This window comes from Phascolarctos cinereus, unplaced genomic scaffold, assembly GCF_003287225.1.
Source record: "Phascolarctos cinereus isolate Bilbo 61053 unplaced genomic scaffold, phaCin_HiC Scaffold_4;HRSCAF=312, whole genome shotgun sequence".
NCBI lineage: Eukaryota > Metazoa > Chordata > Mammalia > Diprotodontia > Phascolarctidae > Phascolarctos > Phascolarctos cinereus.
Window position 1 is genome coordinate 82,973,324 of NW_027555847.1, and position 16,945 is coordinate 82,990,268.

The 16,945-nt window shown below is 43.2% G+C and overlaps 1 protein-coding gene and 1 pseudogene across 7 annotated transcripts in view; both read right to left on the reverse strand.

The window, feature by feature from the left end:
• Positions 1-2,365: 2,365 nt before the first annotated feature.
• Positions 2,366-6,836, reverse strand: LOC144456768 (10 kDa heat shock protein, mitochondrial pseudogene; annotated as a pseudogene).
• A 3,909-nt stretch (positions 6,837-10,745) lies between these two features.
• The window catches only part of NISCH (nischarin), a 46,456-nt gene continuing 40,256 nt past the window's right edge, over positions 10,746-16,945 (reverse strand). Inside the window, exons 17-21 of one of the 7 annotated variants that reach the window (XM_020971474.2) lie at positions 15,930-16,104; positions 15,119-15,272; positions 14,104-14,232; positions 13,356-13,517; positions 10,746-12,046 (exon numbers count right to left, since the gene is read on the reverse strand). In XM_020971474.2, coding sequence (XP_020827133.1) covers positions 11,415-12,046; positions 13,356-13,517; positions 14,104-14,232; positions 15,119-15,272; positions 15,930-16,104 — 1,252 coding nt within the window. In that variant the 3' untranslated portion in view covers positions 10,746-11,414. Of the gene's footprint in view, positions 12,353-13,355; positions 13,518-14,103; positions 14,233-15,118; positions 15,273-15,929; positions 16,105-16,945 lie in introns of those variants that run through there. The other 6 variants (XM_020971479.2, XM_020971477.2, XM_020971475.2 and 3 more) reach the window with 6 other exon arrangements.

Below are 16,945 nucleotides of genomic sequence, written 5' to 3' on the forward strand. Positions count from 1 at the left end.
TATATCTCAAATTGGATGTCCCACAGAAAGCTCAAAATCAACACATCCAAATCGGAAGCCATCGTCTTTCTCTCCAAACCCTCCCCTCTTCCTAACTTCTTTATTACATACACTACCATCTTCCTAATCATCCAGGCTCGTGACCTAGGTGTTATCCTCAACTTCTCTTTTTCTCTCATCCTTCATATCCAATCTATTGCTAAAGCCTGTCGATTTCATCTTTGTGACATCCCTTATTCCCGATTCTCTCCTCTGACACTGTCACCACTCTGGCATGGGCTCTCGCCTCCTCCCACCTGGATTATTGTGAGAGTCTGCTGATAGGTCTGCCTGCCCCAAGTTTCTCTCAACTCTATTCTCTCCTCCACTCAGCTGTCAAAGCAATCTCCCTAAAATGCAGGTTTGACAATGTTAGCCCCTTCTCAATAAACTCTAATAGCTCCCTATCACCTTTGGGATCAACTATATTCTTTTTGGTGTTCATAGCCCTTCATAAGATAGCCTCCCCTGTACCTTTCTAATCTTCCCCTCACCCCCACTCCACCCCTACTCCACCTCCCTGCCATGTCCTCTGCCATTAAGGGACAATGGCCCTCTTGCCATTTCTCTCACACAAGACCCTCTATTTCCAGACTCTGGGCTTTTTCTCATTTTCTCTGGCTATCTCCCATGTCTGGAATGCCCTTCCTCCTCATTTCTGCCTCCTAGCTTCTCTGGCTTTCTTCAAGTCCCAGCTAAAATCCCACTCCCTACAGGAAGGATTTTCAGATCCCTCTTAATTCTAGTGCTTTCTGTGGATTATTTCCAATTTATCCTACATATAGCTTATTTGAACATAGTTATTTGCATGCTGTGTCCCCATTAGAGTAAGAGATCCTTGAGAGTTAGGACTCTTTTGCCTTTTTTTTTTCCCCGTATTCCCAGCACTTAGCACATTGCCCTTAACAAATGTTTATTTCAAATATCTGAAGGGATGTCATGGAAGGAGGGGTTAGGCTTTTTCTTCTTCTTCTTCTTGTATAATGAGACAGCCTTCTGTGAAATCTGGGGGGTTGCCTATTGATTATTCTGATTTTTGAGGTGATGGGGTACTAGGGCACTTTCCTTACATGACTGGCCCACACCCTCTTCTGGTGCTATGGGACCTGATGAGGTCTTTCATGCCATTTCTTGTGTAACTCATTGTTGCTAATATATGGTAGCCTTCTTACTCATGCTGGGCACCTTGATCTTAACCTTTGGGTCACCTTTGATGTGGATTCTTATGCAATTTTGGTGTTCAGTGGTTTTAGACCATACAGCATCACTGGGAGAATTTTAGTGTTGAAGAGATGGGTTCATACATGGCACGCCAGCTTGGGATCATGGCAAGCACCATAGGATTTCCTAAATGCCACCCACCCCAATCTCTTCTTCTTTTTCCAAGGATTCTTAACTTGGGATCCATGAACTTCTTTAAAAAATTTGATAACTGCATTTCAATAGAATTGGTTTCCTTTGTAATGCTGTGTATTTTATTTTGTGCATTTAAAAACATGATTCTGAGAAAAGGTCCATAGGTTTCTCCATATTACCCAAGGGTCCATGGCATGACAAATAGATGAAGAATTCCTGTTCTGTTTCATTTTAAGCCCAGCTTCTCACCCAGTGGGAGTGACTATCCGAGACATAAGTATAGACAGTCTGGCTTAATGTCAAATGCCAACTCTTGGCAACATGTGTTTTTTAATCTGTTTGATTTTTTCTGCATAGATTGCAAGGCCAATATGAATCTCATTGAGGAGGCCCTATAGTGTTCCAGGGCTTGGTGATACTTAATGCATCATCCAAATAGAAATGTCTGGAGACGCTTGTGATTAAACCCTAGACAATGTGCTGGTGTGGTCTAGACCAGAAAACATACAGACAGTGGAGGTGGAGAAGGGAGAGAGGTGGGAAGGGCCCAGTTGGAATGGTAGCAGCGGAAGGGGGAAAGGTGATTACAGACTGGGGACAACAGATCTCTGAGCCCTGGAAGAGGGGGGTCAAGAAGCCCAGAGAGCCTGGAGGCTCAGGTTGGGGTTCAGAGATCAGGGAAGATTGGCAGAGTATTGACAGCCCCAGGACCACAGGCCAAGATCCCCTGAATGATCTCCAAAGGAAGGTGGTGACCCGGGAGGTGACTGCTTACAGTGAAGCCCAGTGCCCAAGGATAGATCCTTTACAAGTCAGCCCCTCAGGGTAGAGGGGTAAGTTTGGGTTTGATGTAAAGAAAAACCTACCTTGGCCAGGTTACGCCTTAAAACTGAAGGAAATACGCATAATAAATATTTCTAAATTCTGAATACAAGTCAGTAGAACAGTGATATTTTGTAAGCTTTTCAGGATTTTATTTCTTATGTAAATACTTCATTCAAACATTTTAAAATGAGTATACTTGAGGTTGCCAAATAGAAGACTTAAAATAATAAAAATCATTGTCTCAAGGAAAAAAAAAAGAAGGAAAGAAAAACCTCCCAACAACTAGAGTTGTCCACTGCTGAAAAAGGACTGCTGTAGGAGATAGAGAATTCCTCATGGATGACTCCTTGTTACCGTTATCTTCCAGGATATCTGCCCACCTGTTCAAGGATGGTCTCATCTAGATAGCCCTTTGAGGTTCCTTCTACCTTGGAGTTCCAGTAAGCCCATGGTTCAACTCCTTCCTAACCCAGGGACACACACACACACACACACACACACACACACACACAGAGTTTTCCACACACATATATACCTACAGTAAACCCCGCCTTCTTAATATTTTGAAAATATATTTCAGGAGCAGCTAGGTGGCACTTTAGTACTTTAGATAAAGCTCTAGCCTTGAAGTCAGGAGGACCTGAGTTCAAATACGACCTCAGACACTTGACATTTACTAGCCATGTGACCCTGAGCAAGTCACTTAACCCCAATTGCCTCACCAAATATACATATGTATGTGTGTATGTATATATAAAATTGGTTTCCTTTTTAATCCTGTGTATTTTATTTTGTACATTCAAAAATATGATTCTGAGAAGGGGTCCACAGGCTTCACCAGACTGCCAAAGGGGTCCATGACAGCAAAAATGTTCAGAATTCCTGACCTAGGGGAAAAAGCACTGAAGCATCCATTTCCTTATCTCGTAAAAGGGGAAAAATAATATTAGCTACCTCATAGGGTTGTTCTGAGGTTCAAATAAGATAATGTTTGTAAAGCACTACATAAATGTCAACTCTTATTATTATTATTACCTCCTGAGATAACCCACCCTGCTTTGGGGCAGTTCTATTTTTTAGGAAATTTTTCCTTCGATTAGGGGATAAGCAAATCTTCACCCTGGAATCTGGCACCCCTGAGGGAAAAGAAAAGGAATGTAGTTGGGAAAAGGGCAACTCTGCATTATTTCCCCTTTTTCATTCCTCTCTAGCAGCTAAAGACCGCTGAGCAAGCCTAGCCTCAGAGGAACCTGGTTTCCTAGACCACAGCCTAGCGTGTTTATGCCTATGAGAATGGGGGCAGGGAGTGGTGGGGGGGGGGAGGGAGCGAGGGGAGGGGTGGTGGTGCTCATTCTTTATCCGGGAGTCAGTGCACCCTCTCCAGTGTCATCCTCTGAGTGACTCATTCAAGGCCCCTTGGATCACAGACTCCATTCCCTCCTCCACTTTCACTGCTCCAAGTCCCCAGCGTCAGCATCCTGAGCTTAACTGCTCTTTGTCCCAAAGGCAAGAGGAATGGGAAGGGGTTCCAATCTATTTCTCACCGCCCCCACCCCCCTTCAGTCCTTCAGTCTCCCAGCTGGCCTCAGCTCATGCTGGGCCTTGGAGAAAACTCTTGGTCATCACCAGCCTCCCCCTCACAGTGGGGGTCTGGGTTAATTTCCTGCTATTGAAATGTCCTGTTTCTGTGTAGAGGGGATGAGCTGTACAGATCTCCCCTCCTCTTCCCCAGCACAAGATGGATTTCTGCCTGGTCCCCAGTTTAGTGGTGCAGCTAGGCTAATTCGTGTTCAGGATGGCCTGGTTCCAGGAACTAGAGCTGGCCCATTGAGCCAAACCAGCAACCACAAACAGGACCACAGTCTCGGCAAGGTGAGACTCTGAGTTTGCTGTTCAAATGGCTTGCTGTAGCAACTCAGTCAGCGAGTCAGAGCTGGGCAGGATATCAGAGGTCATCCTATCCAGCCCTCTCATTTTCCAGAGGGGAAGCTAAGGACCTCTAGAAAGAAGAGACTAGTCTAAGATCACACAGGAAGTTAGTGGCAATGCCTGAACCAGAATCCCTATTCCCTGGGCGGTTTCCACAGCAAAATGCTCTCTCTTGCTTAAAGCATGAGGGTCCTGTGCTTCAGTTCTTGGTATTATCACTGGTAGTCATCCTTTTGGGGTTAAGGCCTGCTAAAATGTAAATATGGAATCAAGAAAAGTAGGGTGAGGGTTCTTCCCCTCTCCCTGCGGCCCCCTTCTTGGGATATTATTTCCCTACAGGCCCTCCTTACAGTATCTGAATAGTTAGTTTTTGCAACAGGAAGTCAACATTTTTGTTCATTTTAAAAATAAAGTTCATTCAACAAATATTTACTGGTATCTCTTACATTCGGGGGCCTATGTGGGAAGAGGAGATGAGTAACAGGGGGTCCTTTGCCCTTTGAACCCTAAGGTTAACAGGGAGACTAAGGCTTAATAGACAGAAATAACCACATTACAAAGTAAAATGCAGTGAGCATACAGGAGAGGTACAAAGTTCCAGTTTGGGAAGTAGAGATAATTTCCTGCTTAGGGAGTGGATGGAAGATCAGGGAACACACAAAATGAACAAATGAACACACAAAGTGTAACACTACCACAACAGAGGTAGTGTCTGAGTCGGCCTTAAAGAAGGATGCAACTGGCCAGGGTAGGTTGGGGATGGGGAATTGTTCTAGATAATGTGCTTAAAAATCATCGTAGATTCTTCCTAGTATGTACCCTGGGAGACAGCCACTTTTGCTTTTCAAATTTTTATAGATTTTGTTTCTTACATTACCTACATTTTCCACTGTGTTCCTTTCCAACCCACCTCCCAGAACATCCTCTTATTTTTTTTAAATTAATCAATTAATTTTAGTTTTCAACATTCGCTTTTATAAGACTTTGAGTTCTAAATTCCACCCCCCCACACTCCTCCTTCCCCAAAATGGCATGCAATCTGATATAGGCTATACATGTATGATCATATTACATATATTTCCACACCAGTCATGTTGTGAAAGAAGAATCAGAACAAAAGAGAAAAACCATGAGAAACAGAGAGACAGAGAGAGAGAGAGAGAGAGAGAGAGAGAGAGAGAGAGAGAGAGAGAGAGAGAGAGAGAGAGAGAGAGAGAAAACAGTACGCTTCAATCTGCATTCAGACTCCTAGTTCTTTCTCTGGATGTGGATAGCATTTTCCATCACGGGTCTTTTGGAATTGTCTTAAGATCATTGCACTGCTCAGAAGAGCTAAGTCTAACAGTCAGTCATTGAACAATGTTGCTGTTACTGTGTACTGGTTCTGTTTACTTCACTCAGGATCAGTTCATGCAAGTCTTTCCAGGTTTTTCTGAACTCCACCTGCTCACCATTCGTATGGAAGAACAGTATTCCATTACATTCATATACCACAACTTGTTCAGCCATTCCCCAATTGGTGGACATCCCCTCAATTTCCAATTCTTTGCCATCACAAAAAGAGCTGCTATGAATATTTTTGTACATGTGGGTCCTTTCCCCTTTTTTATGATCTCTTTGGGATACAGAACTAGTAGTGATATTACTGGATCAAAGGGTATGCACAGTTTTATAGCCCTTAGGGCATAGCTCCAAATTGTTTTCCAGAATGGTTGGATTAGTTCACAACTCCACCAACAATGCATTAGTGTTCCAATTTTCCCACATCTTCTCCAACATGTATCACTTTCCTGTTTTGTCATGTTGGCCAATCTGATAGGTGTGATGTGGTATCTCAGAGCTGTTTTAATTTGTATTTTTCTAATCAATAGCGATTTAGAGCATTTTTTTCATATGACTATAGATAGCTTTAATTTCTTCATCTGAAAACTGCCTGTTCATATCCTTTCACGATTTATCAATTGGGGAATGACTTGTATTTTTTTTTAATAGTTAACTATTCATTTTTACATTTTTTATTTGGAAATGTTCATATTGATGCAGAGAAACTGGATTTTAGAGACACAAGATATCCATTTACTATAAAACAAGAGACCTGGAAATTATTTACATGATGAAACAAAAGATTTCAGAACTTCAGTGGAATGGGCAACTTTCATGATGCCTCTTCATTAGTGATTTCAGTCCACATATTTCCCCAGAATGTCACTACCTCTGAATAAGAAATAGTCCTTGTCTTCTATAACAACTTTGGTTTCACCATATTCTGGAAGAACTTTATCTCCAACTTTCACACTAACTGGTTGAATTTCTCCACTCTTTCCTTTAGATCCTGACCCAACAGCTACTAACGTTGCCTGTAATACTTTTCCTTGAGATTTTTCTGGAAGCATAATACCTCCTTTGGTAACAGTCTCAGCTGCACTCCTTTCAAGCAAAACTCGGTCAAAGAGGGGAAGGAACTTTCTAAAAGCCTGCCCTGCCAAGGCTCCCTCAGTGCCCCGAAGCTGTCGCTCTGGCTCAGTCCGTTGCCTCCATTCCTCCCTGGGCACCGGTAGACCCGCAGCCCCCGAATGACATGTATTCTTATAGATTTGACTCAGTTCTCCATATATTTTAGAAATGAGGCCCTTATCAGAGACACTGGCTGTAAAAATTGTTTCCCAGCTTTCTGCTTCCCTTCTAAGTTAGGTTGCATTGGCTTTGTGCAAAATTTTTTAAATGTCATCAAAATCATTCATTTTGCATTTCATAATGTTCTCTATCTCATTTGGTCATAAATTCTTCCCTTCTCCACAGATCTGACAGGTAAACTATTCCTTGCTCTCCTAATCTGCTTATAGTTTTACCCTTTATGTCTAAATAGTGCCCATTTTGACCTTATCTTAGTATACGGTGTAAGATGTTGGTCTATGCCTAGTTTCTGCCATACTGTTTTCCAGTTTTTCCAGCAGTTTTTGTCAAATAGTAAGTTCTTATTCTAGAAGCTGGAGTCTTGGGGTTTATCAGACAGTAGGTTACTATAGTCATTGACTACTGTGTGTTGTGTACTTAACCTATTCCACTAACCACTCTGTTTCTTAGCCAGTACCAAGTACTTTTGATAATTACTGCTTTATAATACAGTTTTAGATCTAGTACAGCCAGGCCACCTTTTTTTGCATTTCTTTTCATTAATTCTCTTGGTATTCTGGACCCTTTGTTCTTCCAGACGAATTTTATTTTTTCTAGCTCTATAAAATAATTCTTTGGTAGTTTGATTGGTATGGCACTGAATAAGCAAATTAATTTTGGTAGAATTATCATTTTTTAAAATTATATTAGCTTGGCCTACCCATGAGCAACTGATATTTTTCCAATTATTTAGCTCTGATTTTATTTATGTGGAAAGTGTTTTGGAATTGTGTTCACAGAGTTCCTGGGTTTGTCTTGGCAGACTCTCAAATAGTTTATGTTGTCTACAATTACTTTAAATGGAATTTCTATTTCTTGCTTTTGTTAGTAACACATAGAAATGCTGATGATTTATGTGGGTTTATTTTATATCCTGCAATTTTGCTAAAGTTATTTCATGTAGTTTAGTTGATTCCCTAGGATTCTCTAAGTATACTATCATATTATCTGCAAATAATGATACTTTTGTTTCTTCACTGCTTATTCTAATTGCTTCAATTTCTTTTTCTTCTTTTCCAGCTAAATCTAACATTTCTAGTACAATACTGAACAACAATGGTGATAATGGACATCCTTGTTTCACCTTTGATCTTACTGGAAATGCTTCTAGCTTATCCCCATTACCTATAATGCCTGCTGATGGTTTCAGATAGATGTAACTTATCATTTTAAGGACAACTCCACTGATTCCCAAGCTCTCTAGAGTTTTTAATAGGAATGGTGTTTTGTCAAAAGCTTTTTCTGCATCTATTGAGACAATTGTCTCATATAATCATGTTATCTATTGAGATAATCACATCATATAATCATGGTGGTTTTTTTTAGGCAATTGGGGTTAAGTGACTTGCCCAGGGTCACAGAGCTAGTTAAGTGTCAAGTGTTTGGATTGAGGCTGAATCTGAACTCAGGTCCTCCTGACTTCAGAGCCAGTGCTCTATCCACTGCACCACCTCACTGCCCCCAATCACATTTTTTTTTAAAAAAAGGAAAAGAAAACTGCTCAACACATGAGAACAGCTGATGTTATATGCAGTGTTCCACACCCATGGGCCCAATTTTTGCAAAGAATGGAAGGAGGTATTTTCTTGTATCTTTTCTTTGGGGACAAGCTTGGTCATTATAATTCCATAGTACTTGGTTTTGATGGTTTTATCATTCTTTCCACTTCCATTGTCATTTTGTGTGTATTTTCTTGGGTTTTGCCTTCTTTTCATATAAACCTTTTCATGCATCTCTACCATTTCATCATTTTTCTCCCTATAGTGGGGAGATGAAAGGAATGGCACAAGAATTTATCAAACTCCTGCTATGTGCCAAGTGCCTTACATATATTCTCTCATTTCATCCTCACAACCACCCTGGGAGGTAGGTGCTATTTAACAGATGAGGAAACTGAGGCAGAGGCAAATAATTTGCCCAGTGTCTGAGGCTGGATTTGCATGAAGGTCTTACTGACTCCAGGCCCAGCCTTCTATCCACTGTATTACCTATTATTAGAGAGTTGGTATTTCTCTACACAATTAATTTAAGTATTCCCCAAATGGTAGGTTTCTATTTTGCTTCCAGGTTCTTACTATCCACCAGAAATGCTGCTATAAATATTTGCTTGCATATGGGGCCCTTCTGTCACTGACCTCTTTGGGGTATGAGCCCAGCAATAGAATCAATGGATGAAAATGTATGGATATTTGAATCACTCTCCTTAACTCAAAGATGCTTTCCAGAATGACCCGGTAAGTCACAATTCCGCCAAAATGCACCAAACATGCCCATTTTATCACCTCTGAGATTAAATTCTCATCAACAGCATGGCGAAGAATGAGACAGCATAGGGGCACAGATGCAGAGCTTAAACGGAAAAAAGCCATCTCTGCCATCCTCTCATTTTTCTGAGGAGGAACCTGAGAGTTTGAAGGACTTTCTAAGGTCATATAGGTAGTGAGTAGCAGACAGCAGAGGAACAGGACTGGACTAAGGTTCTTCTTGCTCAAAGCATAAGGATAGAAGTCCTTTCAGCTTAGAAGAGCCTTCCCTGAATCTCGAGGGAAGGCCTCAGGTCAGGCCAAGTCAGATCGGAGGATGGGTGGTGGGCTCTTAGTTTTATGCCTTTGTGAAAAGTGGTCATCATTTGGCTTATAAAGCCAAAGACCCTTTGTAAGCCTATGTGAAAGTTCGCCTCATTGTGGCATGGGGGCGACAGCTCTGGACTCTCAGAGGCTATGAAGGTGGATCTCAGACTCACACAGACTAGATGACTTGAGATGCTCTGACTCTGAAGTCTGGCTAAGCTGGAAAGGCTTTAAGTAGGGAGTCATGGAAGGTGTCATCAGAATAGCATGGCTGGAGTCAGTGGCATGAGGAGGGTGGAGTTTTTCATCTGAGGCAACTTATCAAACAATTCCTAGGGCAGGGTGTCTTAACCCTTGTGTCACGGACACCTCCTCAGAATATTTTTAAAAAAGAGAATTGCCAAGGAAACAAACTGTATTGAAATACAAAATTGTTCATGGACCCAAAGTTAAGAGCTCCTGTGCTAGGGGATGATGGAAGAGGGGTTATGAACTGCCTCAGGGGAGGTATGCCTGCACTAATGAAGTCATGAATCCCTGAAGTGCTCCAAGTACAGTTAGTTTTGACTTTACATAAATTTGCATTATGTAAATTTTACCCTACATAAAAAATCCTGAAAGTAATCCACATTCCCAAAAAACACTATGTTAACTTGACCATACCATACTGTGCTTTCTCTCTTTGCTCCTGCCCTTCTGCTTGGGGCCCTGTGGCCTACTGCACTACCAACAACACCCAAACAAACAAAAAAGAAAACCAAAACCCTAAAAAGCCCCCCAAAAAGCCAAGTGAAAACAGAAAAACGAGACACTTGGACAGACTGTTACCACTACCAGATCAGGAGCATGGCTTGAGGTCTCCAGTGCTAACAGACCTTTGTCTGTCCCCGGCTCGGTGTTCCTCCTCCTGCTCTCGCTTCTCTGTCCTAGCCCCCTCCCTCCATGGGCACACAACCCCCTTTCTGCCTTTCCCCTCCCTCCCCCACATCTATGGGCCAAATTCACATACGTAAAAATCACTTTAAGTAGAGGCCTGAGGGATGATCTGCTTATGGACAGTGAGAACTGCCTGTATTTTAAATGATGAGATGGAGTTTTGCAGTTTTGAGCAAGAGTACAATGAGGACATGGAGAAGAGGGGCTATTCTTAAGCTTCTCTCGTCCATTCCAGTCCCCTTTCTAGGCTGTTCTAGGTGACTAGTTATTTAGACGCAACTTCTGAGGGGATCGGCCTGCCCTACCCAGAAGATCAGGAGGAACATAAATACCAAAGGAGGTTCATTTAGAGCCTCTGTTCTCCCCAGTGAGACATGCTGGACACTCCCTGAGGCACTGTGACCCAAGAAAACAAGACTGTGTCAAATTCCACTTTATTGGTATTGTGCAAGGAAGCGATGGGAATTAACATTTGGTGCTTGGAGGGTGGAGGGTCTAGGTCGGTCTCACACGCAGCCAGTCATGACCCCTACTTGTCATCTGTGTTCCTACTGGCAGGAACCCCTCCACCAAAGTGACGTCCCCACACCTGGGGCACCTTAATGTGAATTTTGTTATGAGGTTCATGATTAGCAGCAAAATAAAAACCAATTTTGACACTTCATAAAAAGACAAATGTAAAAGTGTCTGTAAATCATATTAACTTAAATGCTTAGCAGCACACCCAATAAAATACAGCTCTCACACACAACACTACACTTTTTGACATCACGAGTGCTTTTCTCACCATTATTTACAGTGGAATAGTTTGGGTTGACTGATATATACAGGAAACAAATGTGGACATACAGACAGCCCTAGACAGCACTATGTCATAGTGTTTTGACTCCTTTCAATTCATACAGGTTCCCAGGATGCAGAGCACGATAAAATGTTTACATATTCAGTGTAAAAATCTCTAGAATGGGTTAACAGAAAAGAGCCAAGCCCCCAACCAGTGAACATCTAAGAAGATGCAGCCACAGGGAGCTCGGCGTTCCAGGGAGGCCAAAGGCTGGATGAGCCTGGGCTGGAACGGCTGGGCTGTCACCCTGTGAGTTCGAGGGGTAGCTCCCGTCCACACAGTGTCTCCCACTGTCTGGCGAGCATCGAGATGAGCTTCTCTCGGCTCTCAGCACTTGGGATAAAGATGTACCACTGCACTTCCCTGCCCCCATCACGTGCCCCGGGTTTCGGGGCTCCCTGGGTAGCGAGAAGAGTGTCTCCAAAGTGATCCAGGGTCAGGTTCTGCATCAAGTCTTGGTTCTGTACATCATCAAACACGAAGGTGAGGGCCTGAGGGTACATCTGGTAGCCCATGAGCACCCGATCCAGGTCCCGGATCCTCCGGCCATCAGCAAACCGGTATTTGTCTTTCTTTGGTGGCTCCTTGGCAAACTCAGGCAGTGGGTAACTGACATGGTCCTCATCGAAAAGGAATAAACCTGAACTGGTCAGAATCAGCGTCTTTGGCTGCAGTGAACTGCTGGCCGAAGAAGTGCCTTCCACAGGATTCACTTGGAATGCCAAAACATAGAGGAGGATATTCAGAGCTGGGCCATCGGCCAAGTCGTCCATCTTCTCAGCCACAATGAAAGCCAAGTCTCCAATCTCCTCCTCATTAGGGTAAATAAATTTCACTCTGCTAGAGTGGATCAATTCATAGTTGTCCATCTTTCCTGCAAAGACAAATGGCACACTGCAACCCCGTGATTCCTGATTGTGGCTCAGTGGAAAGAACAGTCAACTTGGGAGTCTGGAGGCCTGGGCTCCTGTCCTTGCTCCTAATGTGGAGCAAGTCAGCTTCTCTGAACTTCAATTTCCCACCTATAGAATGAACAAACCCAACCCTACTCCACAGGACCGATCAGCAATCCTCATTAACGACGACTCCTCAGAGCCCTCAGAGCAGCTTAGAGGACCTGAGGCTTTAGCCATGAATTCATTCAATCAGCATTTACTAAACTCCTGTCACATAGGGAGCACTGAAAGAGATACAATAACCAAACCTCTGAAATCTTAGAATATAGCAGAAAATCAAACCTGACAACAGTAGGAGCTCAAGTAACTGTTCGCTAATGGTAATTAAGAACTAGGTTCAAATTCTGCCTTTTACACTTGCTGTGTGACCATAGGTAAGTCACTTAACATCTGAGTTTCTGAGAAAGTAGATTTTGGGAGGAACATAACTGTTTTGTCCTCTTTTGTGTCTGACAGTTGTGTGTGTGGGGGGGGGGGGAGAGGGGAGAGAGAGGGGAGAGAGAGGAGAGAGAGGAGGAGGAGAGAGAGAGAGAGAGAGAGAGAGAGGAGAGAGAGAGAGAGAGAGAGAGAGAGAGAGAGAGAGGGAGAGAGAGAGAGAGAGAGAGAGAGAGAAGAGAGAGAGAGAGAGAGAGAGAGAGAGAGAGAGAGAGAGAGAGGCCCACTGCCTACTGATGGCATGAGTCACACTCTTGAGTGGATAAATAAATTGCAGTTCACCTGTTTGTGCTGGTTTATTGGTGTGGTGGCTAACAAGGACCCTGTAAAGTCTTGCAACATAAGTGATAGATGGGCTACAATCTGCATCGCTGGAGAAAGTTTCCACACTGACAAAAATCATAGATTCTTGACATACCAAGACAGCACGTGCCAAGGAGACCAAAGGCTAGAGAGATGAGGGAGGACTGGAGGAGTCAGGGAAAGCTCGCGGCATGTGAGCTGGATGCGCGAGGGGCTCCAACATGGGGACTGACAGGGAAGCTCTGCAGAGCAGGAATGACAGCTATCTTTCTAGTTATCAGTCCTAGTTTGCAGAGGGGGAAACAGACTCATTGAAATTAAATAACTTCCTCACGGTCACACAGCTTGTAAGAATCAGGGGCAGGATCCAAACCCATGTCTTTGCCAGCTCCCGTCTGTTCTTCGCATATGCCAAACAGGGAAGTGAGGAAGATCAGCCCACCAAGCTAACTTCCTCAAGGAAAAGAGGAGATAGGAGTTTTTCTTTACCTGTATTTTTGTTTCCAAATTCAGAGTAAAAATCCTTGTCGACTGGTTCTGGGGAAGGTGTGCGGGCCAGCAAGGAGAGGACGGCCATGAGGTGTTGAATGAAGGCATGAGTGGAGTAACTGTCTCGAGTCAGACAAGTCACAATGTGATCAGCAGAAGAGCCTAAGGACAAAAGTCCACGCTACTTGACTTGGAAATGCCCACCCCTAATTCCCTGAGCTCTTTACTGCACAGCCTGTTTAGGAGGGAGTCTTTGGGGATCAAACAACAGGATGAGATATCCTGCACAAGTCGGATATGAAGGGGCCAGACTGGCAGCAGTTTTGAAGGCAGGAAAGGCTGACACATATTTTTTGGAATGGGTTTGGAAGGCCTAGAGAAAAAGCTGAGCTTTCTCTCTTTAAAATATATTTAGGAAGTGTGAGCCAGAAACATCCTGCATGCTACTTAGAGGGAACTCCGAGGTTCATGCAGTCTGTCTGTTTATTATTCTGTTTACTTGGTTCCTTGCTGACAGGTCACTGGTGAAATTCTTGACTTTTGACTATGCTCAAAAGGGCAGATTCAGCAACCTCTGTTGTTTCCAAAAGTTCATGATCATTTCCTCCCTCCCCAGCTACTTGGCTGAGAGTAACCATACGTGCACAAAGAAAAAATGCACATGTAATAATGAGGCTATATATAAGAAGTCAGAACTGAAGAGACCTACTTGTTTGTTACAAACAAACACAGCAGAAACGGCACTCACCAGTAACCCGAAAATACTGATCAAAGAGTCCTACGTTAACTGACTGTAGGTCATTGAGCTTTAAAACAAAGCACTGGGACAGATGGAAAGGGCTATTGTCATAATCAGAGTTCCTCTGATTCCAGAAATCTGTGCATAAAAAGAAAAAAAGTACAAAGATTAGTCATTCCTAGAGAAAGAGGTAGGCCTGTGTACATGGCTAAAGACCTTTTTCAAACTCACCTCCCAATCAGTCTGTGTGCTTTGGATAACAACACATTTCTCTTTTAGAAAAGCCATGTCCAGGAGCAAAGTACATTTTCAGTGCCTTACAAACTGCACAGAAGGAAACACAACTCCAGCCCCTGAGAACTGGAATAAAATCTTTTTGCTAAAAATCAAATGAACTCTTGCTTGATAATGGCTGTTGCACCCTGGAAAATCAGCCACGAGGACAACCAGGGGCAGAAGTCAGACTACCTGCCTGTGTTTTACACCATGAGACCAGCTTTGACCAACACCTCCCTTGAGCTCTGTGCTCAGCAGCAGTGCGTATGACCTCTGTCCCAGGAGGCTTTGAGTCCAACTCTAAAAAGCCAATGCCCCCAAAGAGCAAGGCCTGGATCGAGCACCCATTCAGAATGAAGGCAGCAGTTGGTTTAAAGAAATTTTCATACCAAGTTTTCAAGGTCAGAATGGCCCAGTCAATGGCTGGAGGTCACCAATCAATCCAAAAACATAATCAACCAAACAGTGCAATATGTAAAAAGGCTTTTAGACCAAGTGGCCAGGGTCAATAATCCAATTTATTATATAAATATAATATTGCTGCATCACATACTGTTCGAGGCATGTGAAAAGCAAGTAAGGCTGGGTTTTAGTTAAAAATCGCTGTATCTGGAGAGAGCTAGGCTAGGACTTTTCAAGTGTGGAGGGTTAAATGAAATGAAAGAAAAGGGAAATAGGCGTCCTGGGGGTTCCTAGTATCTTCATCTCTGCAGTGGTGACATCTAAGTGGCTCCTCACCATTTCTTACCTAGCAAAGGCTCACAATGGTGCCGGACGGAGTCATCCAGCAGAAAGTACACAGCTTTGGTTGTCAGTAACACGCAGGCAGTGACTTCCACATCAGGGGTTTTGTAGAATAAAACTGATGACCACATGAGGTGTCTCAGCTCTTCATTTTCAACCTGAAAAGAAAAAAGCCTTGTGCATTTGCACTCACTGCAGGTGCTCCCAATTTTCCGTCTCTTTTCCTGACAGCATTCCACCCCTACCCCTAACTCTCCAGTGCCACTGAGAGGCTTTACCTGAAAAGAGAACTAACGGGACACAATTGAGGGAGCCAAGGTTGGCATTCTTATTTAAAATGATTAGTTATCCCATGTGGATGGGAAGTGATGTCCCAAAATAACTTCCTACCAGCCAGCCTCAATTGTCTGCAGTTCTACCACTAGAAAGATATTCTTTTGGGTCTTTGGGGGATGGAGGTGGGGGAAGGAATAGGGAAGAGGTAAAGCAGTACTTTCATCAATACCTCGGCAAGAACGAATCAATTTCTTGGGTGAAAATTTTAGAAGAATGGGATTCTAGGAAGGGGATGCCAGAGAGGTGTATAGAGTGTCAGTACTGGGGACCTAGAGTGACCCCTGAAAGGGCTCTAACGACTGCAGCTTTGAGTAAAAAAAAAAAAAAAGACAAAGTTCTTCATCTTAGCCATCACCAACAACTTCTGAAACATGATTCAAAGAAAATCATTCAAGTCCTAGCCTGGCCCTAAGCTGTGGAAAACAAGGATAGAAGGCAACCATGACAAAAAGCCAAGACTGATAACTGGGGTACAATACCTCAGCCACATTGTTATGGAAAAACTCAATGATGGCACTTCCCCTTAATCCAGCCACATACTGAAGAGATGAGGAAACTGGCAGGTAAAAAGGAATGTGGTTGTCTTCAGTCATTTTCTGCATCAGAAATTCACTCGGGTACAGGGAGGACAGAGTCAAATGAGGCTTGGAAAAGCTACAAAGATTCAAAAAAAGTCACCATTAGATGAAAGTGAGCCCCAAATAATGAAGCATATTCAAAATGAAGGAGGAATTTTTTTGTGGACCAGACCCCTGTTTTCTGTGTTAAGAACCCTAGGCCAGCTTCCCAGGGAAATCAAGGTTTAAGGACGGATAGTAAGAATGGGTAAGTGCCCGAAGTGGATTCTATTCATAAGGAGGCAAAGGCCACAACACAACAAAAGTGGATCAAATGAACCATGGACCATCAGAAAAAAAGTTTCCAGCTGAAGCCTTAGAGTGGTAAAAGCCAACTTCAAAACCATGAGGAATGCAGTGTCAAGGGGATCTAAGTTAAACTCTGACCTCTGAACACTTCAGAGGACTGAAGTGTGAGGACAAAAATCCTTATTTCATCTGGGCCTCCTCAGGCAGCAGGATCCAGAAGGCCAGCTGACAGTCATCAAATGACTCTTCTTTAAGATCCCAACGTCCTCTCCTTTGTAGCTCATTTAGTATCTTTAAAATGCATATCAACTAGCCTCCTGAGGTTCTTATAAAACTCTTCATTCTCAGTTGTTCACTTATTTTCAATCACGTACCACTCTTTGTAACACCATTTGGGGTTTCCTTGGCAGAGATACTGCAGGGGTTTGCCATTTCCTTCTCCAGCTCATTTTACAGATGAGGAAACTGAAGTGAACAGGGTTATGTGACTTGCCCAGGGTCCTTCAGCCAGTAAAGTATCTGAGGCTGGATTTGAACTCAGGAAGATGAGTGTTCCCGACTTCAGGCCTGGCACTTTATCCACTGTGCCACCTACCCCCAAATGAATCACCTTAGTTTACAGCAATTGT